Source organism: Ambystoma mexicanum, chromosome 4q (assembly GCF_040938575.1).
Source record: "Ambystoma mexicanum isolate Mex_15411 chromosome 4q, UKY_AmexF1_1, whole genome shotgun sequence".
Classification (NCBI taxonomy): domain Eukaryota; kingdom Metazoa; phylum Chordata; class Amphibia; order Caudata; family Ambystomatidae; genus Ambystoma; species Ambystoma mexicanum.
In genome coordinates, this window is record NC_090928.1 from 195,121,951 (window position 1) to 195,145,445 (window position 23,495).

At 50.1% G+C, this 23,495-nt stretch overlaps 1 protein-coding gene across 1 annotated transcript in view; it reads right to left on the minus strand.

Annotated features, from left to right (window-relative positions):
* Window positions 1-23,495, minus strand: part of NUP43 (nucleoporin 43) — a 146,591-nt gene that overhangs the window by 38,471 nt on the left and 84,625 nt on the right. Inside the window, exons 4-5 of the mRNA XM_069607722.1 lie at window positions 8,199-8,376; window positions 6,465-6,600 (exon numbers count right to left, since the gene is read on the minus strand). Of these exons, the coding sequence (XP_069463823.1) occupies window positions 6,465-6,600; window positions 8,199-8,376 (314 nt within the window). The remainder of the gene's footprint in view (window positions 1-6,464; window positions 6,601-8,198; window positions 8,377-23,495) is intronic.

Here is a 23,495-nt window from a genome sequence, read left to right on the forward strand (position 1 = left end):
TTGGTTGGGGTCTAGACTGGACTTTCTCATTGATCGAGGAACCCCAGGTTGAAGAGGAGATCCATCATCTTTTGGGTAAGGCATGTTCCGTAGGAATCCCCTGTTATGAGCCAGTCGTCGAGGTAAGGATAGACTGGGATGGCCCGCCTGTGCAGGTGAGCAGCTACTACTGCCAGTACGTTCGCGAACACCTGTGGAGCCGAGGCGATGCCGAAGGGAAGAACCTTGAACTGATAGTGGGTGTTCCCTATCATGACCCTTAGGTACTTTCTGAGTGCTGGCAACAATGAAATATGAAAGTATGCATCTTTCATATCCAATGTGGCCATGTAATCCCCTGCACCAGCAGTGGGATTACTTTCAGCAATGTCATTCAAAATTATTGCGGTTTGACAAATTTGTTCGCTTGGCGCAGGTCTAACACGGGGCACATGGTGAGATCCTTTTTGGGTACAACGAAGTACACTGAATAAATATCCTTGTTTACCTGGTGAATGACTACTTCTACGGCACCCACCTCTTCCAGCAGGATTTGCAGGTGCGCTGGTGATAGGCGTATGCTCTTTGGTGGGTGGCTGGTGGAAATCGATGCAATAACAGTGGGTGACGTCTTGAGCACCCACTGGTCTGATATGATCCCCTCCCATGCTTAAAGACAAAACGTCCCCCGACCGGGGAGGGTACCGGGATTGGCGAGTCACTTGGATGAGGAGGCCGGGGAGCCTCTTGGGGTGGAGTTTCTGCCTCTACCCTTGCCTCTGCGCTGCGCTCTTTGCCGATACTGGCTGTTGCCTGTTGCCAGATGAACCTTGTCCGGAGGACCGTGAGGTGCCTCCAGCACCATATTGCCCATGTGGAGAACAGGAGAAGGACTGACTTCGAAAGAAACGAGAGTTTGAACCTTCTCGCTGTTAGAAAGGCTTAGCTTGGCTTGGTTGAGCGATTTCAACATCTCATGTTTTTATTAGGCGTCATCGAAAAAGTTTTGACTCCTCTACGGGTTTATCAGGGAGGCTTGAGCCTCGGGCTTGAAGCCTGAAATCTTTAGCCAGGCGTGCCTCTTGAGGAGAGTCCTTGTGCCAGAGTGGGGCTTGAAGTTTCAGAAGCGTCCACGGTGTTCTTTCAAATATTTTGGGTCGCTTGTCTACCCTCAGCGACGACCGCCAGCAGGTGTGATTGCGTGGGTTCAGGGACCTCTTGGAGGCCATCTTCGAGCCAGCCCCATTTTACGATGTAACTAGCGATAAGGGTAGTGTTATTTGTGATTCTGGTGGAATAGGCCGCAGATGTGGTAATAAGTTTGTTGAGGGCATAGAGTTTTTTGTAGTCCTTGTCGGGGGGAGGCTACGCTGTAGACAGTGGCACCCTTGCCCTTTTTCTGGTGGTCGTCACAACCAGAGAATCCGGTGTGGCTTGCCCTCGAAAACACATAGGGTCAGATGGAGAGGGGCCAAAACAGTTTCTCCACCCGAGGGTTGACAGCCTTTGTGAGGGAAGGAGACAAAGAAGGGGAAAGGCGTTTCTTTACGGAGTTGAACAGAGGAATAGCCTGACTAGCGGGAGGTTTTTCTTTGCAAATGTGCTCAACAAAGTCAGAACCCTGGACAGCCTCCTGTGTAGCAATCTGAAAGTGATCTGCGGCTCTCTTCAGGATGGCATTAAATACCATTTGGTCATCTATTGGAGACAACAGCTTTTGTTGAGGTGATGAAGGAGGGTTTTGACAAATAATGTCTGGGTCTGTGGTAGGAGTAGGTGAGAGCCAAGGCCCCTGATCTGCTGGCTGATCTTGTTCCCAGTCTGGGTGTTGGGGTGCTGTGTCCTGATCAAAAGGATTGTCCTCATAGGTTTCTTCTGGTTCTGAATACTCAAATACCTCCTCTTGATGGATTTGTGACTGAATTGGAAGCTTCTGGAGTTTTAGTGGAATGGGGCAGGAGTCTCCTCCCTACATCTCTTAGGAGTAATGCATTTCTCTGAGAAGTCTATGAATTGGGACAGCTTATCCATATAGTCGCGTCTTGAAACACTTGTATATAGGCGCGTTATAAATGCCATATCATAATTCTCAAATCTCTGCCTAGTCCACAGGGATGAAGCAGAGGGGTCTGGAGGAGGGAAACTCTGTTCAGAAGGGGGAGATTTAACTGATAAAGCCCTAGGAGAGGGGTTGGGGGCCATCAGAGTACTCAACAAGAGGGGGTGCTTCTGGGTTAGTCCAGTGCTGAACTAATAGCAATGAGACTCTTGCATAACTTCGGCAGCTGAATGCTGGGTTTCGATGCACCTGTAGGCGTTGTCGCAGTTGCCGACTCCACCATAGGTGCTGGTGTGCCCTTGGCCAGTTCGGCACTGCTTTTAGTGGGAACGCCCTTATGGGAAGAAAGCCAAGTTGCGGGGAGGGCAACGGACCGCAAGGTTCGCCAGACACCGTCAACGTTTTAGGTGGGCCTTTTACCGTTTGACACTTCAACGTGTCCGTCGAGGAGGCCTTAGGGATTGTGTGCGTTTGCCTTGGGTGGTGCGTGTGTGCCCCCGTCGCCGGGGTATGAACTCCCCATAACAGAACGGGTGGTCTGTTTGTTGGGGACCGGCATCTGGGAACCAGCGAGTTCTGCCAAAAGGTCTATGGCTTCCAGGTCAGAGCCATGGCAGCTGCTGGAGTCCTTGTCATCCGAAGCAACGCCAACTGGGGGTGGGGAGGGCAACAACTGCGGCCTGAACTGCATAGGCCACCCACCACTTTGTCCATCTGTTCTTAAACATCTTGGGACGAAAGAGTTTGCAGGACTTACAGCAACCCTCGTCAGGGTCATGAAGAAAGCACGTATTGCATCTGCGATGGGTGTCTTTCCAGGGATATTTTCAGTTGCAAGACGGATAACATTTATATGGTGTCCTCTCCATAGCAGAGGTAGATGGTAGCCAGACCAAAGAGGGAAAGAGAAGGGAAAAGGAAATGCATTCTCAAAAAGAATCAACCCAGGGCCCCCGCTCTTTCTACTGTAAGGGGCTGGCCGGAGGGGCGAGGCCACGCGGTCGACAGTCGATCAATGCACCAGTCGCCGAATCAGTCGATGTCTTCGGCGTAGGAGCCCACAAAGTAGTCGTCGAAAAGAAGTTGCAAAGACTAGATGACCATTGGTAGTGGGACAAAGAAGTAATGAGCAATTTCAACTCTTGCGAGCTGAGTGTAAGGGGATGAACTAGTTGGGCGGAAAAAACCAATCGGACGGACCTCGACATGTGAGGGATTTTGGGTACACTACACGTCTAGGTTAGTGTTACAGTTTTGCCCATGTCAACGTCCCCTTTCGATCTTCGAAAGAAAGATGCAATACTCTGCGATTACCACTAGATGTCGGACTATATGCACAGCATGCGATTTACACACACCCACACACAGGTGCTGGCCAACGCCAGCCTACCCATTACACTGGAGGGGGAGCGATTAAAAAAGTGCTAGGTGGCCAGGCAGTCTGGTTAGCCCCTAAATATCCAAAACACCAAAGACCAGTCCCACAGGACGAGCTATGGCCTGTCCATGGCCAGAATGTGGTCACCATGGCTGGGTTCACAAAGAGCACACATGTGCACAATAGCCATTTTAGGACTGAGCCGAGGCAGCTCCAAAAACAAACAGCTGAGTGTAAGACTGAAAAATACACTGGTACCCCCAATGGCTACCAAAAGCTACATTGGGCTACCAATGCAATAAAATGGCTTGCACCTCCAGTGAAGCCAAAAGTAAAATGACAGTTGTCACTAGCCTACTTCCTAAAACAAATGCAGCATTATCTAATGACCCCAAGGCACAAATAGGGTGCTTAAGAAGCATCCCTGATCTGGCAGTCTTTTGTACGGCCCACAACCTTTTACTCCAAGGGAGTCAAAGCGTTGCAGTGGGAGGAGTGCTTCAAAAGTCCTTCCGACTACCAAAAATAGATGAGTGATCAAAAATAGATGTTTGGGGTGGAAATTGGCAGCAGAAATGTAAGGGGAACCAAAAAAGCACATGCATAAGTCCCAAAAATGACATGCCTTAACACTTTGGAAGAAGCATGACAAAAAGCAGCCAGCCCATTCAATTTATCCTGTGTACGGGTCCTAAGTGTAATGTCAAATGGTGCATTGTTATCTTCAGAATCATTAATCTCCAGCATCAGGCCAATGTACATCAATTGGCAATGGAGCTGATTGAGTTACAACGCCTAGATACCAAACAGAGCCGTAAATAAATCTCAAGAGGAACAAAAAGGACTGTTCTGTGATAGACTCTTTGCAAACTACTACCCAACAAAATTAAAAGCCGAAGTCGGCACAAACGGAGTAATCTACTCGCTGACAATTCAGAGAACTGGATGTGTGTCCGGTAGTAGGGATTGGGTCAAGATTTAATAAAAAGAAGAAACTGCATACAAAAAAAAAAGACCCTGTAGCCACAGCGACTAAAGCAGACATTATCTCTGCCCCTTCAACATGACAATAGTAAGCAAAAGACAGCAACAGTGTGGAAATATTCCAGGAACCTGAAAGAGCAACACTACTGAAGGACCAAATTGCAAGACATTAGCAGGCTCTACAGTTTGTGGCTAACAAATGGAAGACAAATAAGGGTTTCCACATTTGTCACTGGTAGACTAATCCATAGGGAACAAGACAGTTCAGAAAAAAAAATGTGTATTCATGAAATTAAGAGCATCTTTCAATGCAACCAGAGAGTAGCTGCCACTGTCTGGTTCTGCCTATGTGAGATCTGGTCACAGCGCAGGTGCTTTTCCTAGTGAATGGACTCACATTTAGACTTGATGAAGGTCTCGGACAACTCAATCCACATCTGTGAAAGTTCTGGTTGCCTGGCCAATCCAGAACGGATTGCTGACAAAACTTTGAAAGGTGTACTGCTGTGGATTGGCAGGCTAGACTCCAGCACCAATTAGGACTACGGAACACATAAGCCTTTAAGATTCGGAACTGGAGGGAAGGGACAGTCCGAGACATCCTCGAGGTTGGCTTGACTTCTGATCCTCCTGGACACTGCCACTCCCAGTGTTGGAATCCTGCTTTGGGTTATTCCTTGGCCTCCATCTGGCAGGAATCCCTGAAACATCCATGCCTGCAGTTTTCTGGATTCTCACCCCTTAAGCTTCCTGGATCATGGTAATCACTGGACCTGAAGTGGGAGTCCATGCTGTCTAGATTTCGGAACCCTGCGTGTACATCTACGGAGACACTAACGGACTGGTGCTGTCTGGTTGATATGAGTGACGAGATTCTGTCTCATAGGACCATCCTGTTCAAGACCTTTGCCCTTACTGGAGTCACATGTGATCTCCAGCCTAAGTGTCACCATTCAGTTTCCTGGTTGCCTCTTTGCCAGTCATGACTAACTCTTCAAAAGTCAACCAGTGTCGAATATCTCAAGTGGCTCAGATTACAGAGCATGCAAAAGGAACTGGAACCACAACAAAAACAAAATCCGTATGTTCAAACTTAACCTTGTACTAGAAGCTCCTATGCTGCTTTGATGGTTCCCAACCCCCAAGGACACCTTCCTGGGGTCTTTAAACTATGGGTCCATCTCTGGTCTTATTCTCTTCTGTATTGGTGGCTAGCCTGCAGTCCTGTACAAGCCCTCCTTAACGAGGGAAACTTCAGCAAGGCTTCTGCTTCTACTCTGAAACCTTCCCCCATCAGGGCCTAGGGTCAACAAAGCTGGGCTTGGATCTGTTCCGATGGCATCTACTAGACTCTCTGTGTCAAAGTTGGCCTCCTGCGCAACTCCTTGGGACTCGCAGGTACTACTAACCTAGCTTTTCACTATAACCGCAGGCTGCCATAACACACAGTTTCACAGAATTCAACAGACCATTCCATAAAACAACTTTGCTTACCTGGTAAACTCTAGAGTAGAGTACCACTATGGTGGTTTACCATTTCTAGGAGCATTGCTTGGATTTTTAAACCCTTTGCTTCGATTTTTAAAAAGGACTCGCTTGCATTTGTGAACTGCTCCGACAGTCTCCAAAAAAAGCAAATGCATTTTTCACTACGATAAGAAATTTATAACACTATAGTTTTTCTAAATAATTATATTTTTACAGTTCTTGACTTGCTGTACAGATTCTGTACAAGTTTAATATAAAGATTTTATTTTCCATTAAATCTTCCATAAGACTTCCCTTTCCTGTGTGCCTAATAATACCTTTGTACCCTCTTTCTCCACTCTTAATGAGGTAAGGCTGCTTACATTGCCAGACAAAGGACTAACTTTGGTGAAGGTCCTACACACAGCATCGGGTTGGCCCTCTTAAGCTTTCTCCAGAGGCTTTACCATATGTGTAAATCGTTTTTCCACAGTGTTATCTTTAAGAAAAGCAAAGAAAACTTCTTACAAACAAAAAATATTATTATTATTATTAATAGGCCCTAAACCCCAGATTGTTACAATCTAATTTACTTACAAGGAAAATATCTGAGATGGTTCTGTGCCCTGCTTTCGGAAATCCCACAACTTTAGCTGGCCAATAGAATTCACTGTTAAAATCTCAGTAGTGCGAAGGAACGTCACTGCATGAAGAGTGCTACTGTCTGCATTGTCTGCAAGGAGAAAAAAAACATTGAAATAAATAAAACTAGCACCATCCGCAACTTCTTTCATATAACACTACCTTGCTATACTTTGGAAAGGAAAAACGATATCAAGGGGACAGGCTTAAAGTTGGGAAGCAGGCTACAAAGATTATCCAGAGGTGCCTCAAGCCACCAAGCTATTTTATAGCCCATCTGTTATGGACATGTTGATCCATGGTTTTGAGAAAAATGGAATGGTGGTAAATGTTCTCACAAGTGGCTTAAACTGCTGTTTTGAGATTGTCATCACCTAATAGATAGCAGCTCATTTCTTTCTAAGTTGAATACTCTCAGCTTAATGCAAGTACAGGTAAGAGCAGAGTGAGGATTGTGGCTATGGGGGATGTAGTACAATATCACACTGGGTTGTCCTCAGAAGAGTGAATCTGTACCCCCCAAATGCAATTCATACCTACACATGAGTTTTGAAGCTTCAAACTCTTCAATTGCTTCCCTTGAGGACCAGCCTAGATTAGAAGCATTTATCAATACCTTAATTGCAACATGTCCAGAGGCAAAGAGGATTCATGATTTTGGACTCTCAACCTGGCCCAGTTGCAACCCAGGACAGCCCTAATGCACATAACCTCATTAAAGACGGGGTTGTATGCGATGTAAATCCAGGCCAAACAGCTTTTCATGGACTTTTAAAAAAAGTAGTGTAGACTGGGGCCCCACACCCACAACACAAACGTGTGAGAAGCTGCATAAAGAATTTGCATAGGACACATACACGACTATTCTGAAGCAATTGCCCTGCATGAGCCCTCTGTCCAGGAAAATGTGTACCATCCCACAATAAGTAGCAATTCCATCCAATTTCGCTTTGAAAGGCCATATATTGCACAAGGAATAATTGAGGGCTCCAGTAAGGTAGATGCAGCAGGAAGTGGGTAAGTGAGGGTTCAATGATATTGGACAAAGTTTCTCAACGATGTGCTTAGCAGGAATACATGGATTGCATATGGTGATCCTCATGAAAATGTGCCTTTTGTAGGAGGGTTTACTGAATCTACACCTCGGAGCTGTGGAGTCTGGATTCCACCTAGTGACACCCGATGCAACAAGTATTCCTTAGATTGAAACTGTGAGAAGTTAGCCTCTTAAAGCATACATGCTCCTCCTCAAGTCTATAAACACTCCTGCCATATAATTGGAGATAAAGGATTGCACGGTTTGGTTGCAGATCTGCAAATCCAGATAATTTTGCAAAGGTGGATATGCATCCTTCAAGGTGTATACCGGTGGCAGCATTTCTCCAGGTCAGCATTGGTTACTCACCATTGAGCAGAAGAGTGCAGTCAAGTGGTGCATGTACAGAATTATACATCTACTCTGTGCACGTCGTCTGCTTTTTGAGAGCGGGGTGAATGTACAATACAAATAAACTATGAACATCTTTATATGAAAGTGCATTACAATAATTTAACACATTCTTCCAATTATGCTGATGTGAAAATGTGCAATATGCATGTTATGCAGTTGGCGGCTCATCACTGCTTGGACTTTAGTATTTTTACTAATAATTTAAAGAAAACGTGCAGTAATCAAACAATGGAACTTGCCCACAGTGCGCAACGCCTCCTTATTGTCAGCTCTGAAAAGGTTGATTCTACCATCTTCTCCCACAGTCACAATTTCTGGGTTGTTGCAGGCAACGCCTGTACAAGGAGCACTTCCAGATGGATTGTCGGGGCCCAAGTAATGATGAGCTCTATCCCACTTCTGGTTCACAGATAAAGTCTGGGGGGGGGAGGGGGAAGGTGAAATGTGATCACACCATAGAAATATACAATAACACAATTTGCCCAACCACTCTCCCCGCCCCGCCACACAAAAAAAATAGGGTGCTGCTGATGCATTATTTAGTGGAGCACTTTCTCTATCAAAAGACGAGAGCTTATATCCAAGCCCGCTTCTCTGCGGCCTCTGAAACAATTTGGCCGAACTTTTCAAAATCTGCAAGGATCTGTCCAATCGTGCTGCAGTCTCCACCTCTCCTGTTCCCTGCCAGGTTGTCTGCACGCCACTGGCTTCTCACTTCACCACTGAAACTCAGGGTGGGTATATATGCGATACATTATTCACTGTAATAATATTTCTCATGCAAGTATCTGCTTAGATTCACAAGCTGTGCATAGGCCGACATCTATTGGAAGCTGCAGAGTATTACAGTTATTTTCGAGGTCCCTCAGATGATTTTGTTTCAGACATGAGGTAGCATGAAGTGTAGCAGCAGTACAGGTGTATCCAAGCAGAGATCTATCAGACAAGCTCATAAGCATCCATGCACCTTCTCTCCAAGGGGAGCAAGGGTGGGAGCATGTGAATCTGAGAAGATACACACATCATAAATACGATTACGGTGAGTAATGTATCCCTTCTGAGGCTTGTGGAATCTGCTTAGATCACATGCTGTGCATAGATTAGCGAGCAGTGTTAAGAGAAAGTGGTGGGTTGTGAGAAGGTTCATGGGCAAACAGATGTTTTAGAACCGCTTGTCCCACCTGTGTATCGGTTTTGAAATGTGTGTCAATGCAGTAGTGCCAAGTGAAAGCATGTACTGAGCTCCATGTAGCTGCTTTGCAAATGTTGTCTAAGGGGACATTTGCAATAAATGCCAGAGTAGCTCCTGTGCTCCTTGTGGAGTGAGCTCTTGGCATGAAAGGTAGTGCTTGGTCAGAGAATAGCACAGTTGTATGCATCCGACTATCCATCTGGAGATGGCATTCTTGGAAATGTGTTCTCCTTCTCTGCCTGGAGCTGAGGAGACAAAGAGTTGGTCTGTTTTTCTTAGTAATCTTGTCTTGTTTACATAGTAATGGACAGCTCTCCTTACACCTAGTGTGTGGATTTTCACCACAGCTGAGCTTTTAAGGTTCTGGAACAAAGCCGGAAACTCGATGGACTGGTTCACATGAAATTTAGAGATGAACTTAGGAGAGAACCTATGATGAGTACATAAAACCAGTTTGTCTTTGTGTATGACAAAGAAAGGATCCTGCACTGACAATGCTTGCAATTCACTAACTTCTTTGGAAGCAATAGCCACTAAGAAGACAATCTTGTAAGTCCAGTGTTTAAGACTTGACTTGTGCATTGGCTCGAAAGGGGGTCCCATGAGCTTAGCGAGTACTACATTGAGATCCCATCCTGGCGGCGGATTTGAAATTGGAGGGTGGAGTCCATTTACTCCCTCCATTAATGCTTTGATGACCGGCACCTTCCACCACTAAACTTTGTGGGAGGTGGTGTAAACCGTCAAGGCTGCCAGGTAGACCTTCAAGGAGTTGAACACTAACCCGAGTCTAGCAAGTGGAGCATACAGTTTAGAATGTGGGATGGAGTACTTTCTATGGGGTTTATTTATTTAGACTGGCACCAAATTATCTCCACTTGTCGAAATAACAGTGTCTAGTGTTTGGCTTTCGTGCCTCCTTGAGGATATCCATGCACCTCTGTGGTAGGTTAAGATGTCCAAACATTATGACTTCAGGAGCGACGCTGCCAAGTTAGAGTAAGGTTGCAGGTGCACTGTTAATCCCCTGTGTTGAGTGAGTACGTTGGTCTGGCACAGGAGTTTGATGTGATCGCACATCCCCAGTTTGCGCAGATGTGGATACCATGATTGTCTTGCCCACATAGGAGCAACTATGATGAGCGTCACTTGTTCCTTGTGGATCTTGTTCATGAGAGGAGTCGTTTGGGTTTTTTGGGGGCGGGGGGGGGGGTTGGAGGGCTTAGGCAAATCTCCCTGACCAGTTCATCCACAGGGTATTCCCCTTGGAGCCTGGACGTGAAGTCTGGGCATGGCTCGTTTTCGCTTGTAGAGAACCAAGTCTAGCATGGGGAAACCCCACTGAGAGAAGAGGTGATCTAAGACCTTTTTGGCTAGTTGCCACTCGTGTTCCTCTGGTAGGGGATCTCTGCTCAATGAGTCGGTTAGTGAGTGGACTTCCCCTGGAACGTGTTGCAAGGATAAGAATATTTTCAGTTTGAGTGCCCATTTCCAAATTTTTGGTGCTAGCCTGGAGAGATTTGGAGTCCGTGTGCCCCTGTTTGTTGATGTAAAACATTGCCATAGTGCTGTTGATGAGGACTGGCAATGACTGGTTTGCCAGGTCTATCTCGAATGCCTAAAGGGCCTTAACGCTGCCAGTAGTTTCAGAAGATTGATGTAGTTCTGCACCGTAGCATGAGTCCACAGACCTTGTGCTGTGTGATGAAGGTGATGACCCCCCCCCAAACCCGGCTAGTCTGTCGTAACTACCGCCTGCACTTCTGAATCGTGAAAGGGTTTTCCCTTTAACAGATTTTCTCTTGTCCACCATTGAAGGTTTTGTACCACTAGATCGTCCCACTGACCGCTTGCCTGAGACCACTGTTGCGCCAACCACTCCTGCATGGGTTGCAGGCATGCTTGCGGTACCAGGTAAATGCAAGATGCCATCATGCCTAGCAAACTCAGCTTTGCATACCCTCATCTGGCAGCCGGCCTGATGAGTTATTTGCCAACATATTTTGGACTCTTTCCTCGGATGGTAAGACTAACACCTCTCTTGAGTCTGTTACAGCCCCTAGGAACTGTTTGGTTCTGCTCGGCACTAGGCTTGATTTTTTCTCGTTTATCGAGAAGCCCAATTGAAAGAAAAGGTTGATAGTATGTTTTGTCTTCAAATCTGGGGCATCTCCCCTGTAATCAGCCAGTCGTCCAGGTAAGGGTACATTGGGATTGCTCCCCGGTGCAGGTCACAGGTGCACTGCCACCACTGCCAGTACCTTTGTGAATACCCTTGGTGAGGATGCTATTCCGAAGGGTAGCACCTTGAATTGGTAGTGCCCGTTTACCAACTTGAACCGCAAAAATCTTCTGTGCGCTGGGAATATGAAAATAAGCATATTTCATATCCAACGTTGCCATGTAATCCCCCCGTTATAGCAGAGGGATTACTTCTTGTAGCGTGTAGTCATGCAGAACTTCTGTGGCTTGACATATGTGTTTACAGGGCGTAGGTCTAATACTGGGTGCATTGTTAGATTTTTTTTGGCACAAGACAGTAGGTTGCATAAATACCCTTGTTTACCTGGTTCGCCGGAACGATTTCTATGGCGTCCTTTTGGAGCAGCTTTGAGATTTCCTCGAGAAGGACGCGTTATTCGCTCCACGCAATAACCGCCTGCTACGGTGGATAGCAACCATTTGTCTGAGATGATTCCCTCCCATGCTTTGGTGAAGTTTGAAATACGCCCTCCTACTGGAGAAGCATGGGAGGGCACCTGAAGCAGGTAGTCACTGTTTTGAGGTGTGGTTCCACCTCAAGACAAGGAGGACCTCCCCCAGCCGTGTGATCGGTGCGGTCCCCTTTGATAACTTTGTGAGGCTTGGCCTTGATTTTTACGCCAGGATGCTCCCTAGTTCCGAATGTAGCCTGAACCCCTTTGTGAATTTTGTCTGCGAAAGCGACGGAAATTACTATTATTGTCTCTTTGTCCCTTGGGTTTGTTAGTCAGCTAGCCCAGCAACTTTAGTGTGTCGTATTCATCCTTAGCAGTTTTTAGGGCATCTTCAACGGCCTTTCTAAAGACGACGTTGGGCTCAATGGGCATATTAAGAAGCATAGCTTGCATCTCTTGCTTGAAGCCCTAGTGGCGTAGCCAAGCATGACGCTTAATTGTGCCTTCTGCAATAATTCTGGCCGCTGTGTCAGCGGCGTCTAGATTACTCTTTAGAATGCAGTTTGAAACTGCCCTGCCTTCTGCAGCCACCAGGGCCAATTGTTTCTTAATGTGTTAAGGAGCTGATGATAGTAAAAGCTGACACCTCATCCCACTTGTTGCAGTTATAACTCGCCAGAAGTGTGGTATTAGCGATCCTCACTTGAAAGGCAGCCGAAGATGCCACTTTTCACCCCATCGTGTATAGTTTTTCTTACTCTCCTTGTCCAGAGGTGCCTCAGAAGAGGCAAGGGGTGTTCCTGTTCTCTTCTTGTTATTACAAGAGAATCTGGTTTGAGCTGTCCCCTGATATAGAGAGGGTCTGAGGGAGCAGGGCAGAAGAGCTTCTCGATGCGGGATTAACTGCCCATGCCTGGTTAGGCGTTTCCAGAGAAGGTTGTATCCTCGCTGGATAGACTGCAGGATTGGAATTTACTGTGTAACAGCATTCTTATCCCCCAACCCAAAACATAGTCAACAAAGTCTTTGTCTTGTTGAGTTTCCTGACTTTTTATCTGGAAGTGCTCAACTGCCTTGATGAGCATGTCATTTTGTAGTGGCTGGTTATCTATTGGTGAATCTGCCACTGAGGATCCTGGGTGACGAGAGTGTTATGCATATCTGGCTCCTCATCGTCATCACCATCGTACTGATCTCCGCCCTCCTGAGTTACATATAGGTCTTCATTGTCTGTATCAGGGTCATACAGATCAATGAAGGGTGGCTCCTGTTGGGATGAAATTGCCAGGGTATCAGGATGAGAAATTTTAGAAGGGGGCTGAGAAGCAGTGGCATCTGCAGGGGCCTGAGAACTAAAGGCAGCTGTTGTGGGAGGGGTGGTTTGAAAGCTTTGGAAAGAATCTGGGTTGTTTTAAAAAAAATATGCCATAAAGGTCATCCTTCTCATGACCCTATCAATATCCCGACATGTCCATTGGGCAGAGCTTGGAATGGACATAGGATCCAGGGGGAAAACGAGATCTTGAGGTGTGACTGGGACCCGAGGAGGGGGCTGATGTAAATCCTTTTCTTTTGGATGGGAATCCCTCACCCTGGATGTTGAATGGGACCTTTCCTTATGAGGGGTCTTAGAAGGTTTCTTTGACTCCTTCCCCTTCATTAGGCTTTTAGGGGCATGTATTTCGACCAGGTGGGCTAGGCCTGACTAGTTCAATGTCTTTGCTGTCTTCAACGAAGAATGTTGAACTTCGGCCGTGTGGTGACCCGACGTCTCGTTAGACGTGCGACGTTTGGGAACGGTTTTAGGCGCAACGTCTGTGCTGTCTTTCGACAGTCGGGGCCTGTCATGGGGCAATCGGGATCTTGAGTGTCCAGAGGACAGGGAGCTTGTGCAACTCTCCCTAGACATGTGTGGGCCCTTGGTTGACATACGCGTTGAGTCACTGCCCTTGGGTGTGTATTTAGTGGTAGGGGCTGTGGGAGCGCTGGTGCCGCCAGGGATCGTCCTCGTAACAGAGCCGCTGACCTGTCTGTTGGGGTCAGGGGGTTGCGCTTGGGAAACTTATGTCTCCCAGTCACCTTAGCGGTCCCTGCCGTTGCTGTACATTCCCTCCACATCCATGGCAGTCTCGGCGAGCATGGCGTGGTGGGCCCAGCGCTTGGTTTTTACGTTCCTTTAAGATCTTAGGTTTAAAGAGCCTGCAGGCTCTACAGTTCTCGTCGACCTGGTCTCGTGGGAGGCAAAGATTGCACACCAGGTGCTTGTCAACCCATGGAAACCTTTTCTTACAACTAGGGCAGAACTTGAAAGGGGTTCTATCCATAATTAAAGAAACCGCAGCTAGGCGAAGATAATGTATGAAAAGGGGGTAAATACATTCTCAGATGTCCTCCCCCACCCCTCTCTCCCTACTGTGTGGCCCAAAGCCCGAAGCAGCCCTCCAAGGCCGAAAGGATCAGTCGACGGGAGTCTCGTTCGTTTTCTTCACCGCTGTCGGAGAGGTTATCGATAGTCGGTGAACAGAAGATAAAGGGTAGGAAGAGTAACTAAGTAATTTGATAAATCAATGGCTTTATGCCGTAATCAGAACCCTGCGATATAGCGGCAGTCTAAGATGGTGGAAAAAAACAATCTGGGGGACCTCGACGCGTGAAGGACAATGGGTACTGTGGACGTCACACTAGGGATGTTATTACTGGCACGCCCTGTTGATGTCCCTTTTGAATTTTGAAAACAACAACTGTAATACTCTGCAGCTCCCACTAGATGTCGGCCTAGGATAGCATGTGATCTAAGCAGATTCCATAAGTCCATAAGCCTCGGATATATCCTGCTCTCCCATTCCCGGCCCCCGTACAACAGTCTCTCCTCCTTTTGGTCACTCCCGATGATGTTTCTATACCAGTCCGATCTATGAAAGCCTCGTCAAAGCAGGTGCTCCTCTGCTCCTTCATAACCATCAAGGACCACATCAACACCCTTGCTCCAGCCTTGGTTGGTTTCTGCAACCACTCTTACCACTGGAACCTCTCCCACCCCCACCCCCCCACCCCCCACCCCCCACAAGCACTCCTCAAGGAGTGGGTGCACAAAGAAGCCCTCTGCTGATCCTTCCTCTGCGGCAAACTACCGCCCGATCTCGATCACTCCTTTCATGGGCAAACTCATGGAAAAGCTGGCCATCTCCCAGTTTACTCTGCATACTGAATCCGTTGTCTCCATGACCACCAGTGTGGCTTTGGAGCATCCAGAAGCACAGAAACTGCTATTCTGAACACCTGCTCTCTAATCTGAACTCTAACCTTCCTTCTAGGCTCATTCTCCTTGATCTATCCTCCGCTTTTGATACGATCAACCACGCCATCCTAAACAATTTTCTCAGTGACAAACTGGGCATCATGGGTGAGGCCCTAGCAGGGTTGACCTTTCTCGCCGATCGACCCTCCCAGGTCCAACTTGGGTCCTTTCCCTCTCCTACCTTTACCTCTACATGTGGTGTTCCCCAGGGCTCTAGCCTCTCACCCTGGCTCTTCAACCATTACTTAGCTCCTCTGGCACACCTCATCTCTACCTTCTGTTCTAACTGCCAGTGTTATGTGGATGACACTCCGCTCTCCTTCAGGCTCTCCTCAGGCTCTTCTGATCTTTTTCTCATTCCTGACTGCCTATCCGCAATTGCCTCCAACAATCTCTGCCTTAATTCCACTAAGACCGAGATCCTTCTCATTGGGACCCCTGCTCCAGCTTTCCCTCTTGCACTCTGGCAGCCCACCCTGGGCCCCTTCACCCGCACCTTCCTGTGAGGCAAAGAACCTTGATGTCATCTTCAACTCCACGGTCTCCTCACATCTGACATCTCTAAAGTCACACTATCAGCTGCACCTCTTCAGAGATGCTCTTCCATGTATCACTTTCCCCCTGAAGCTCACAGTCTCCAGAACCATGGTTCTCTCTAGGCTGGACTACTGCAACAGCCTCTTTCTAAATCTGCCTGCCTCTAATCGTTGCACTTTGCAACTAATTCAGAACAGGATTGAGAGACTTGTCCTTGGCCTCAAGTCCAGAGATCATATCTCCAGCCAAGAAATCTCTCCACTGGCTCCTGGTGGCTGCAAGGATCAAGTTAAAGACCACCTGCATCGTCAACAAGGCTTTCTGGGGCCAGGGCCACACTACATCCAACGGTCTCTTCCTAAGCATCTTCCTTCTCGAGCCTTTCCCTTCATCCACCTCAAACTGATGGTCAGACACTTCTCTAGGAAGAGAGTTAGGGGTTGATCCCAGTCCTCAGCTGGAGCCTCCCTCTGGAACCGACTCCCTGCTCCTCTCAAACTTGAGCAGGACCGCCTAAGGTTCCGGAAGCTCAATCTCAATATCTCCCTCTCCCCCGCACTGCCTGCCCCCCCCACCCCAGGCCTAGTAAAATGGTTTGTTTTGTCCTCCCTCAGTCTACTCTTTCCTTGTCACGCCTAGAAACACTTGTGTAAAGGCGCATTATAATAGACTTCTATCATAAAGAGAACTAAAGCATACAGGGGGTAGTCAAACTACATCTTTAAATGAATGAAAAGCACCTTAAGTTAACAGAAAACAGAATTAACATGGGTTACCTTTTGATGTCTTATTAAACTAGGTTGTGTTCCATAATCAGGCGAAGTGAACCTCAATCTAAAGGACAAAACCGGTTGTTCAGCGACCAACAATGGGGTTTAACAAAGGTCTAGCATAGAATACTTCTCATTACCAGGATAAACCGAGTGGACCACCCATGATTTGTCCAACTTCAGTGCCCAAATATAAGAAGTTTATGCAAACCTAGATTTGGTGGGTGACTAATGAATTGGTTGCTCTTTGTGCCTTGGAAAGGCTCATCCCACAGAATAGGCTATTTGAACCATGTTCGATCTTGGTAGAGGGGCTCCCACACTTTTGTAGGCTAATAAATGGGCTGATGACGCGCAACTCCCCGCTCTCTTGCAATTTAGTGGATTAACATTGCGTGACCTTCACATTTAGTGACCGGCCCTTTACTGGATCAGACCTTTGCCCTTCCCAACAGTCTTAAGGTCTCAAAGTATCTCTAGCATGGATGGACCACTAATTGGATTTGCAGCCTCTACCCAATACCTTGCTCAAAAGTTGCTTTGGCATAGTTAGCGTATAGAAAAAAGAAGGCAATGAACAACTCCCAATTCTCTACATCACAGATAACTACTCTCATCTTGTGCCACTAATTTGAGCATCCACTGATCTATTTTGCACTTGGATGACTTCATCTTTAGATGCTCCCAATACTATAGAGCACACTACCGGGGGGGGGGGGGGGAGGAACAAGTTACTTACCTGTAACTGTTGTTCTCCAGCATGGGTCTGGCATGGATTCACATGCTCATGAATATTCCGTCATCAGGCTGGGAATCCTCGGTAAAAAAAAAAACAGTATCAGTTTTGTTTCTGATCTGTCTTTCGTAGTAGTAACCGATCACTGGTCTCTGCGTCATACTGACCACAGCCAATGACTGCCCTCTACCTAAGCACCGCCTCTGGCAGCCATCTTCAGATTTGGTAGCACGTGAAGTGGCAGTATGACCAAGTGAAGAGCCGCAGAGGGGTAGGCGGGAGGGTTCGCATGTAAATCCATGCCAGACCCATGCTGGAGAACAACAGTTACAGGTAAGTAACTTGTTCCTTCTCCAGCATGGGGTCTGGCATGGATTCACATGCTCAAGAATACATAGCAGTACACACATGCACAACCGCGGGAGGTGGCAAAGGCTCAACATTAAGCATCACATCAAACTCAACATTAAGCATCTTACCTCCTCACCAGGCTCACCTCAGGCGAACAGGTTGCGCAGCACTGCTTGGCCGACCCTGGACTCCTCCCTGGAATCCCGATCGACGCAGTAGAATTTCGTGAAGGTGTGCGTCGACCTCCACGTAGCAGCCCTACATATGTCCAGCAGGGGCACACCAGAAAGGAACGCCGTGGTAGCTGCGATCGCTCTGGTGGAATGGGCTCTCGGACGGCCAGGCAGCGGTCGGTTTGCCAACCGGTGACAGTACATGATACAGCCGGAGAGCCATCTGGAAATGGAAGCCTTCGAGAGAGCCTTCCCCTGATTGACAGGTCCAAAGTTCACAAAGAGTTGTGACGTCTTCCGAAAACACTTCGTGCGGTCCACGTAGAACTCCAGCGCTCTAGCCACATCCAGCGAGTGCAAAGTCCTCTCAGCCGGCGACGAAGGCGACGGGAAGAACACAGGCAACACCAAGGGTTCGTTGAGATGGAAGTCCGACGGTACCTTGGGCATGAAGGAGGGGTGCGTCCTGAGCACTACCCTCGTGTCGTGAAAAGTCAAGTACGGGGCCTTGCAGGAAAGGGCCTGGATCTCTCCCACCCGTCGTGCGGAGGTGATGGCCACAAGAAACGCTGTTTTCCACGACAGAAACGTCAACGGGGCCGAGTGCAGAGGCTCGAACGGAGGTCCCATGAGCTTGGTCAGCACCACGTTGAGCTCCCACGCCGGGGCCGGAGCCTTCACCGGCGGGAACGATCTGAACAGTCCCTTCATGAACTCTTTCACCAGACGATGAGACCACAAGGACGTCCGCCCTGTGGTTCTGGTGTATCGGGAGATCGCAGCAAGATGAATCTTGATGGACGCGTGTGCCAGTCCAGCTTTGGCCAGCGTCAACAGGTACGGCAGTACCTGGGGAGCCGTAATCCGTAGAGGGTTAATCTTCCGTGCGTGGCACCAGACAGAGAACCTCTTCCATTTGTGTCCGTAGCATTTAAGAGTCGAGGAAGCCCTGGCCTTTGCAAGAACCTCTCTGCAGTCGGCCGGTATGTCGTATCCTCCAAACTCTAGCGCTGCAGGAGCCAGGCCTGCAAGTTCAGCGATTTGGAATCGTGGTGGAGAATGGCGCCTCCTTCCCTGGAGAGTAGATCCGCGTCCACCGGCAGCTTGATTGGCGGGGACGTTGACAAGTCCAGAAGGTCCGGGAACCATATCTGCCTCGGCCACGCAGGTGCGACGAGGATCATCCTGCACCGTGACCTCTTGAGCTGGTTGACGAGCCGGATTAGCAGTGGCAAAGGAGGGAACGCGTAGAGGAACAGGCCCTCCCAGGGGAACGAGAAAGCATCGCCCATGCTCCTCGCCTGGGGAAACCTGCTGGCGAACCTCCGGCACTTGGAGTTCGTCGCCGTCGCAAACAGGTCGATCTGGGATGTGCCCCACCGTCGGAAGAGGCGATCCACTAGATCCTGCCGTAGTTCCCACTCGTGGCACGAGCGCAGCTCCCTGCTGAGTGAGTCGGCGATGGTGTTTCTTATCCCTGCCAGATGAAACAGCACCAGAAACATCCTTTGGGCGACGGCCCAATGCCACAGGTCCTGCGCCTCCTTGGACAGTGCTGGGGACCTGGTTCCGCCCTGTTTCCTGATGTAAAACATGGTGGTGGTGTTGTCGGTGAAGATCCTCACCACCTTGCCCTTGAGGGACGGAAGGAAGGACCTGAGGGCCCAGAACACTGCACGGAGCTCCTGGACGTTGATATGGAGGGACTTCTCCATCGGGAGCCAAAGGCCTCTCGCGTGCAGATTTTCGGTATGCGCTCTCCACCCTTCCAGGGAGGCATCCGTGGTCACTGTCTCCTGGTGGTCTGGGGTCTGGAAGTCCATGCCCGCTGTCAGATGCACGCGGGTGCCCCACCACCGGACCGCTCGGCGGAAACTCTCGTCGAGTGTGATCCTCTCCTCGAAGCCGCCCGTCGTTTGGATCCAGCGCGCGTCCAGGAACTCCTGCAATGGGCGCATCCGGAGCCTGCACATGGGAATGAGGTAGATGCAAGAAGACATCATTCCGAGGAGGGACTTGATGGACCTCACCTTGGCCGCGTCGGAAGCCAACATCCGCTGCACCTTGCCCAGGATGGACCTGGTCCTTTCCTCCGAAGGGGAGGCCAGAAGGGACACTGTGTCGAGCTTCGCTCCCAGAAACAGTGCGTTTTGCACGGGTACCAGGTGGGAATTGGCGTAGTTCACGGAGAATCCCAGGTCCGTGAGAAGTTGGACGGTCCTTGCCGTGTGCTCCACGGCGAGCTCCCTCGTCTTGGCTCGGATGAGCCAGTCGTCCAGGTAGGGGTAGACGTGGATCCCCTCGTGGCGCAGCTGCGCCGCCACCGGTGCAAGGAACTTGGTGAATACCCTGGGTGCCGACCGTAGTCCGAAGGGGAGGGCTTTGAACTGGTAGTGACGCCCTTGGACCACAAACCTGAGGAATTTTCGGTGCCCCTTTAGGATGGGAATATGGAAGTAGGCATCCTCCAAATCCAACGACGACAGGAAGTCTCCTTCCTCCAGCTGACCCAGGACGTGCTGGAGGGTGACCATCCGGAACTTCTGCGCCTTGATGAATTTGTTCAGACGTGGCAGGTCTAGGATGGGGCGCCATCCTCCCGTCTTCTTCTTCACGAGGAAGTATCTCGAGTAAACTCCGGAGCCCCGAAGCCTCTTTGGGACGAGTTCGATGGCGCCCTTCCTGAGCATCGCCCTTACCTCCAGGAGAAGCTGAGGGACGTGAAGCTCTTTCCTGGCCACGGGAGGGGACGCGTTGGGCACCTTCTTTGAAACTCAAGCGCGTGGCCCCGGGCTAAGGCGTCCAGCACCCAACGGTCGGTGGAGATGGACTCCCACACGCTGACGAAGCTCGCCAGCTGGCCTCCCACCGGGGTGCATCGGTGGGGGCCCGACCCCACGGTCGGTTCAATCCTGTTTCAACGAGGCTTTGCCGCCTTGACCTCCTTGGCGACGACGGCGGGGTCCGCCGGACTTGCCTCGTCCTCTGTAGGCCTCCTGAGACGACAAGCGGGCTGCTTGACGGTAGGTGGAGAAACCGCCGCCGGAACCTTTGGAGGCGCCCTTGCCTCCGCTGCTCCGAAAGGGCGTCCGTCGTTGCTGCAGAACCCCAAGGGCCCGGGCCGTCTCAGTGTCCGCTTTAATGGCCTGAAGGGAATCGTCCACTGTTTTCCCAAACAGGTTGTTCCCATCGAACGGCATGTCCAGGACTCTGGTCTGTACGTCTTGACGGAAGTCCGTAGCCTTGAGCCATCCACGCCGCCTAAGGCACACGCCGTTGCCCAACTGGCGAAACCCAGTGTCGGCGATGTCCGTCGCAATAGTGATGGCGTGGTCCGACGCCACCTCACCTTCCTGTAGGATCTCCAGGGCATCCGCCCTCTTGTCGTCCGGTAGGAAGTCCAGCAGGGGAGCCAGTTTGTACCATAGCTCCCTGTCGTAGCGGGCCACGATAGCCAAGGCGTTGGCCACTTTAATAGTCGTCGCTGCAGACGAGATACCCTGCGTCCCATAGTGTCCAATTTCTTTCCCTCGCCGTCCGGTGGGGAAGTCGATGTGCCCCCCCGCGCTTTCTTCCTGGCCGCCGCGGAGACAACGGAGTCCGGGGTAGGCTGCGCCCGGAGGCACAGGGGGGCCGCGTCCGGGACCCGGTACTTCTTCTCGTACCGGTCTCTTCTAGCTGGCGTAATGGAAGGGTTCTTGAGGAGGGCGAGGCCTTCATCCCAAATGTCGTCCAGTAGAGGCACCGCGAGGACCGTCTTCCTCTTGGCCTCGCGCCGTTGGTAAAGGAATCCTTCCTTTTTCTTCTCCTCAGGGCAGAGTTGGAAAAGCTCGGATGCCCTGGCGATCATGGAGTGGAACGAACCAATCTCGTCGGGCGGAGAAGCCCTGGTGGGAGGTGACGACGGTAGATCCTCGTCGTCCGTACCCGTCGCTGCCGTGTCAGTCCCCGTATCATCCCCTCGGGTTGACGGGGAGGAGGGCTGGACGGTGCGCGACGGCTGAAAAGGAGGTGGAGGGTGAATCCTTCTTTTCTTGGGCGGGGGAATGCCAGAAGGTCCCGGTTCAGGCTCCCCCGACGGGAGAGGTTCCTCCGTCGGCAACGGTAGTCTCGTCCTTATCTCTGAGCATAAGGACTGTGTAGCCAACAAAATGGCCGCCGAGTTGTCCTGCGGCGCTGGCAGAGGGGAATCAGACGGGCGATCAGGGGCCCCGTCGGCACCCTCGACGATGTCGTCGTCACCTGCGTCGGGATCCATCCCGATGGGCCGGTCTTCTTCCACGCCAAGGCCGTGGCTTAAGACCTCGATCAGCTCTTCCTCCGAGGTTGAAGCCGAATCTACGACGACGCCCTGCCCCCCCTTCTTCCCCGCCGGGGATTTCACGGGGGTCCTATCGATGGGCACAAAAGAGGACTCCCTCCGAGGTGGCAGGGAGACTCTGAGCCCCGAGGTCGCCACCACTGGTGTAGCCTCCACAGGCTGAGCCAGGGTCGCCGCGACAGTATCGATAGAGGGCTTGGCCGGATGGATTAAGGCCTTCACCACCTTAGGTGCGCTCACCGCCTTATCCTTGAAGGGGGGGGGGGGGGGGACACTGCCTCGCTCCCCCTCCGATGGGGCCTTCGAGCTCGACCGGGGCCTCTCCAGGAGCTTTGCCGGGTGCTCGCCCTTCCTCTTACCCGACCCAGAGTGTTGGCTCGTGGTTGATGGTGCCGGGGAGGGTGCGCCCTGCCTGGCGCCTGTAGAGCCCGACCGTTCGGCGCTCCCGGTGCCAGCGGACTCGCGGTGCTTGGCCTTGTGTTGGACCCCCGGCGCCGGGGCGTCCTCAAAGGTCTTAGAAGACCGCTCAGATTTCTTCCTCTCGCCTGACGGGCTCTTCCCTTCCAGCCAGTTGGCGAGACGTTGATGGCGGTCCTTCATGGTCCGCTCCGACATATTGCCGCAAAACGCACAGTCCTTCTCCACGTGCGTCTTGTCCTCATGTAAGCAGTAGAGACAAAAGGAGTGCTCGTCCTCAAAGACGTTCTGCAGCTGGCATCCAGGGCAGACCCTGAACAGTTTCCGGGCGTCGAGCTTCCCTTCTCCTGGGCCATGCCCGGGCCAGAGAAGCTTCTGGAGTCCTCCAAAGCGTAGCTTGACGAAATCTTCACCCTTGAGGGGCGCAGACGAATCCGACACGGGTCCCCGTTGATCGGATAGAGAGTCGGTGGAGCTTGAGGCTCTTTTGACCGAAAAAACGAAGTTTTTGAGCAAAAAACATGAAAAAATAGCACTAACGCTCGAGAGCAATAGCACGAGCATCCCAACACATGAACGTGCGGTAAAAATCTGAAGATGGCTGCCAGAGGCGGTGCTTAGGTAGAGGGCAGTCATTGGCTGTGGTCAGTATGACGCAGAGACCAGTGATTGGTTACTACTACGAAGACAGATCAGAAACGAAACTGATACTGGTTTTCTCTTTACCGAGGATTCCCAGCCTGACGACGGGGAATATTCATGACCAGCCTGACGACGGGGAATATTCATGAGCATGTGAATCCATGCCAGACCCCATGCTGGAGAATAGTGCACCCCTGAGCGTATGAAGCTAAACCTATTGGAACATAGATGGCTGGGGTAATTACAAACCCTCTACGACCTTTATTTTTAATAACCATCTTTAGCTCTACAAAGACATTTTACAGGTAAATACAAAAGCATGTTTTTCCTTTAATCACAGGGATCATCTCAGACCCAACCTACGAAAATACTCATGGGTCTTGGAAAAGAAGTTTTGAACTGCAGCTCTTGTATACAAGATTCCCACTTTGGAGCATTGCAC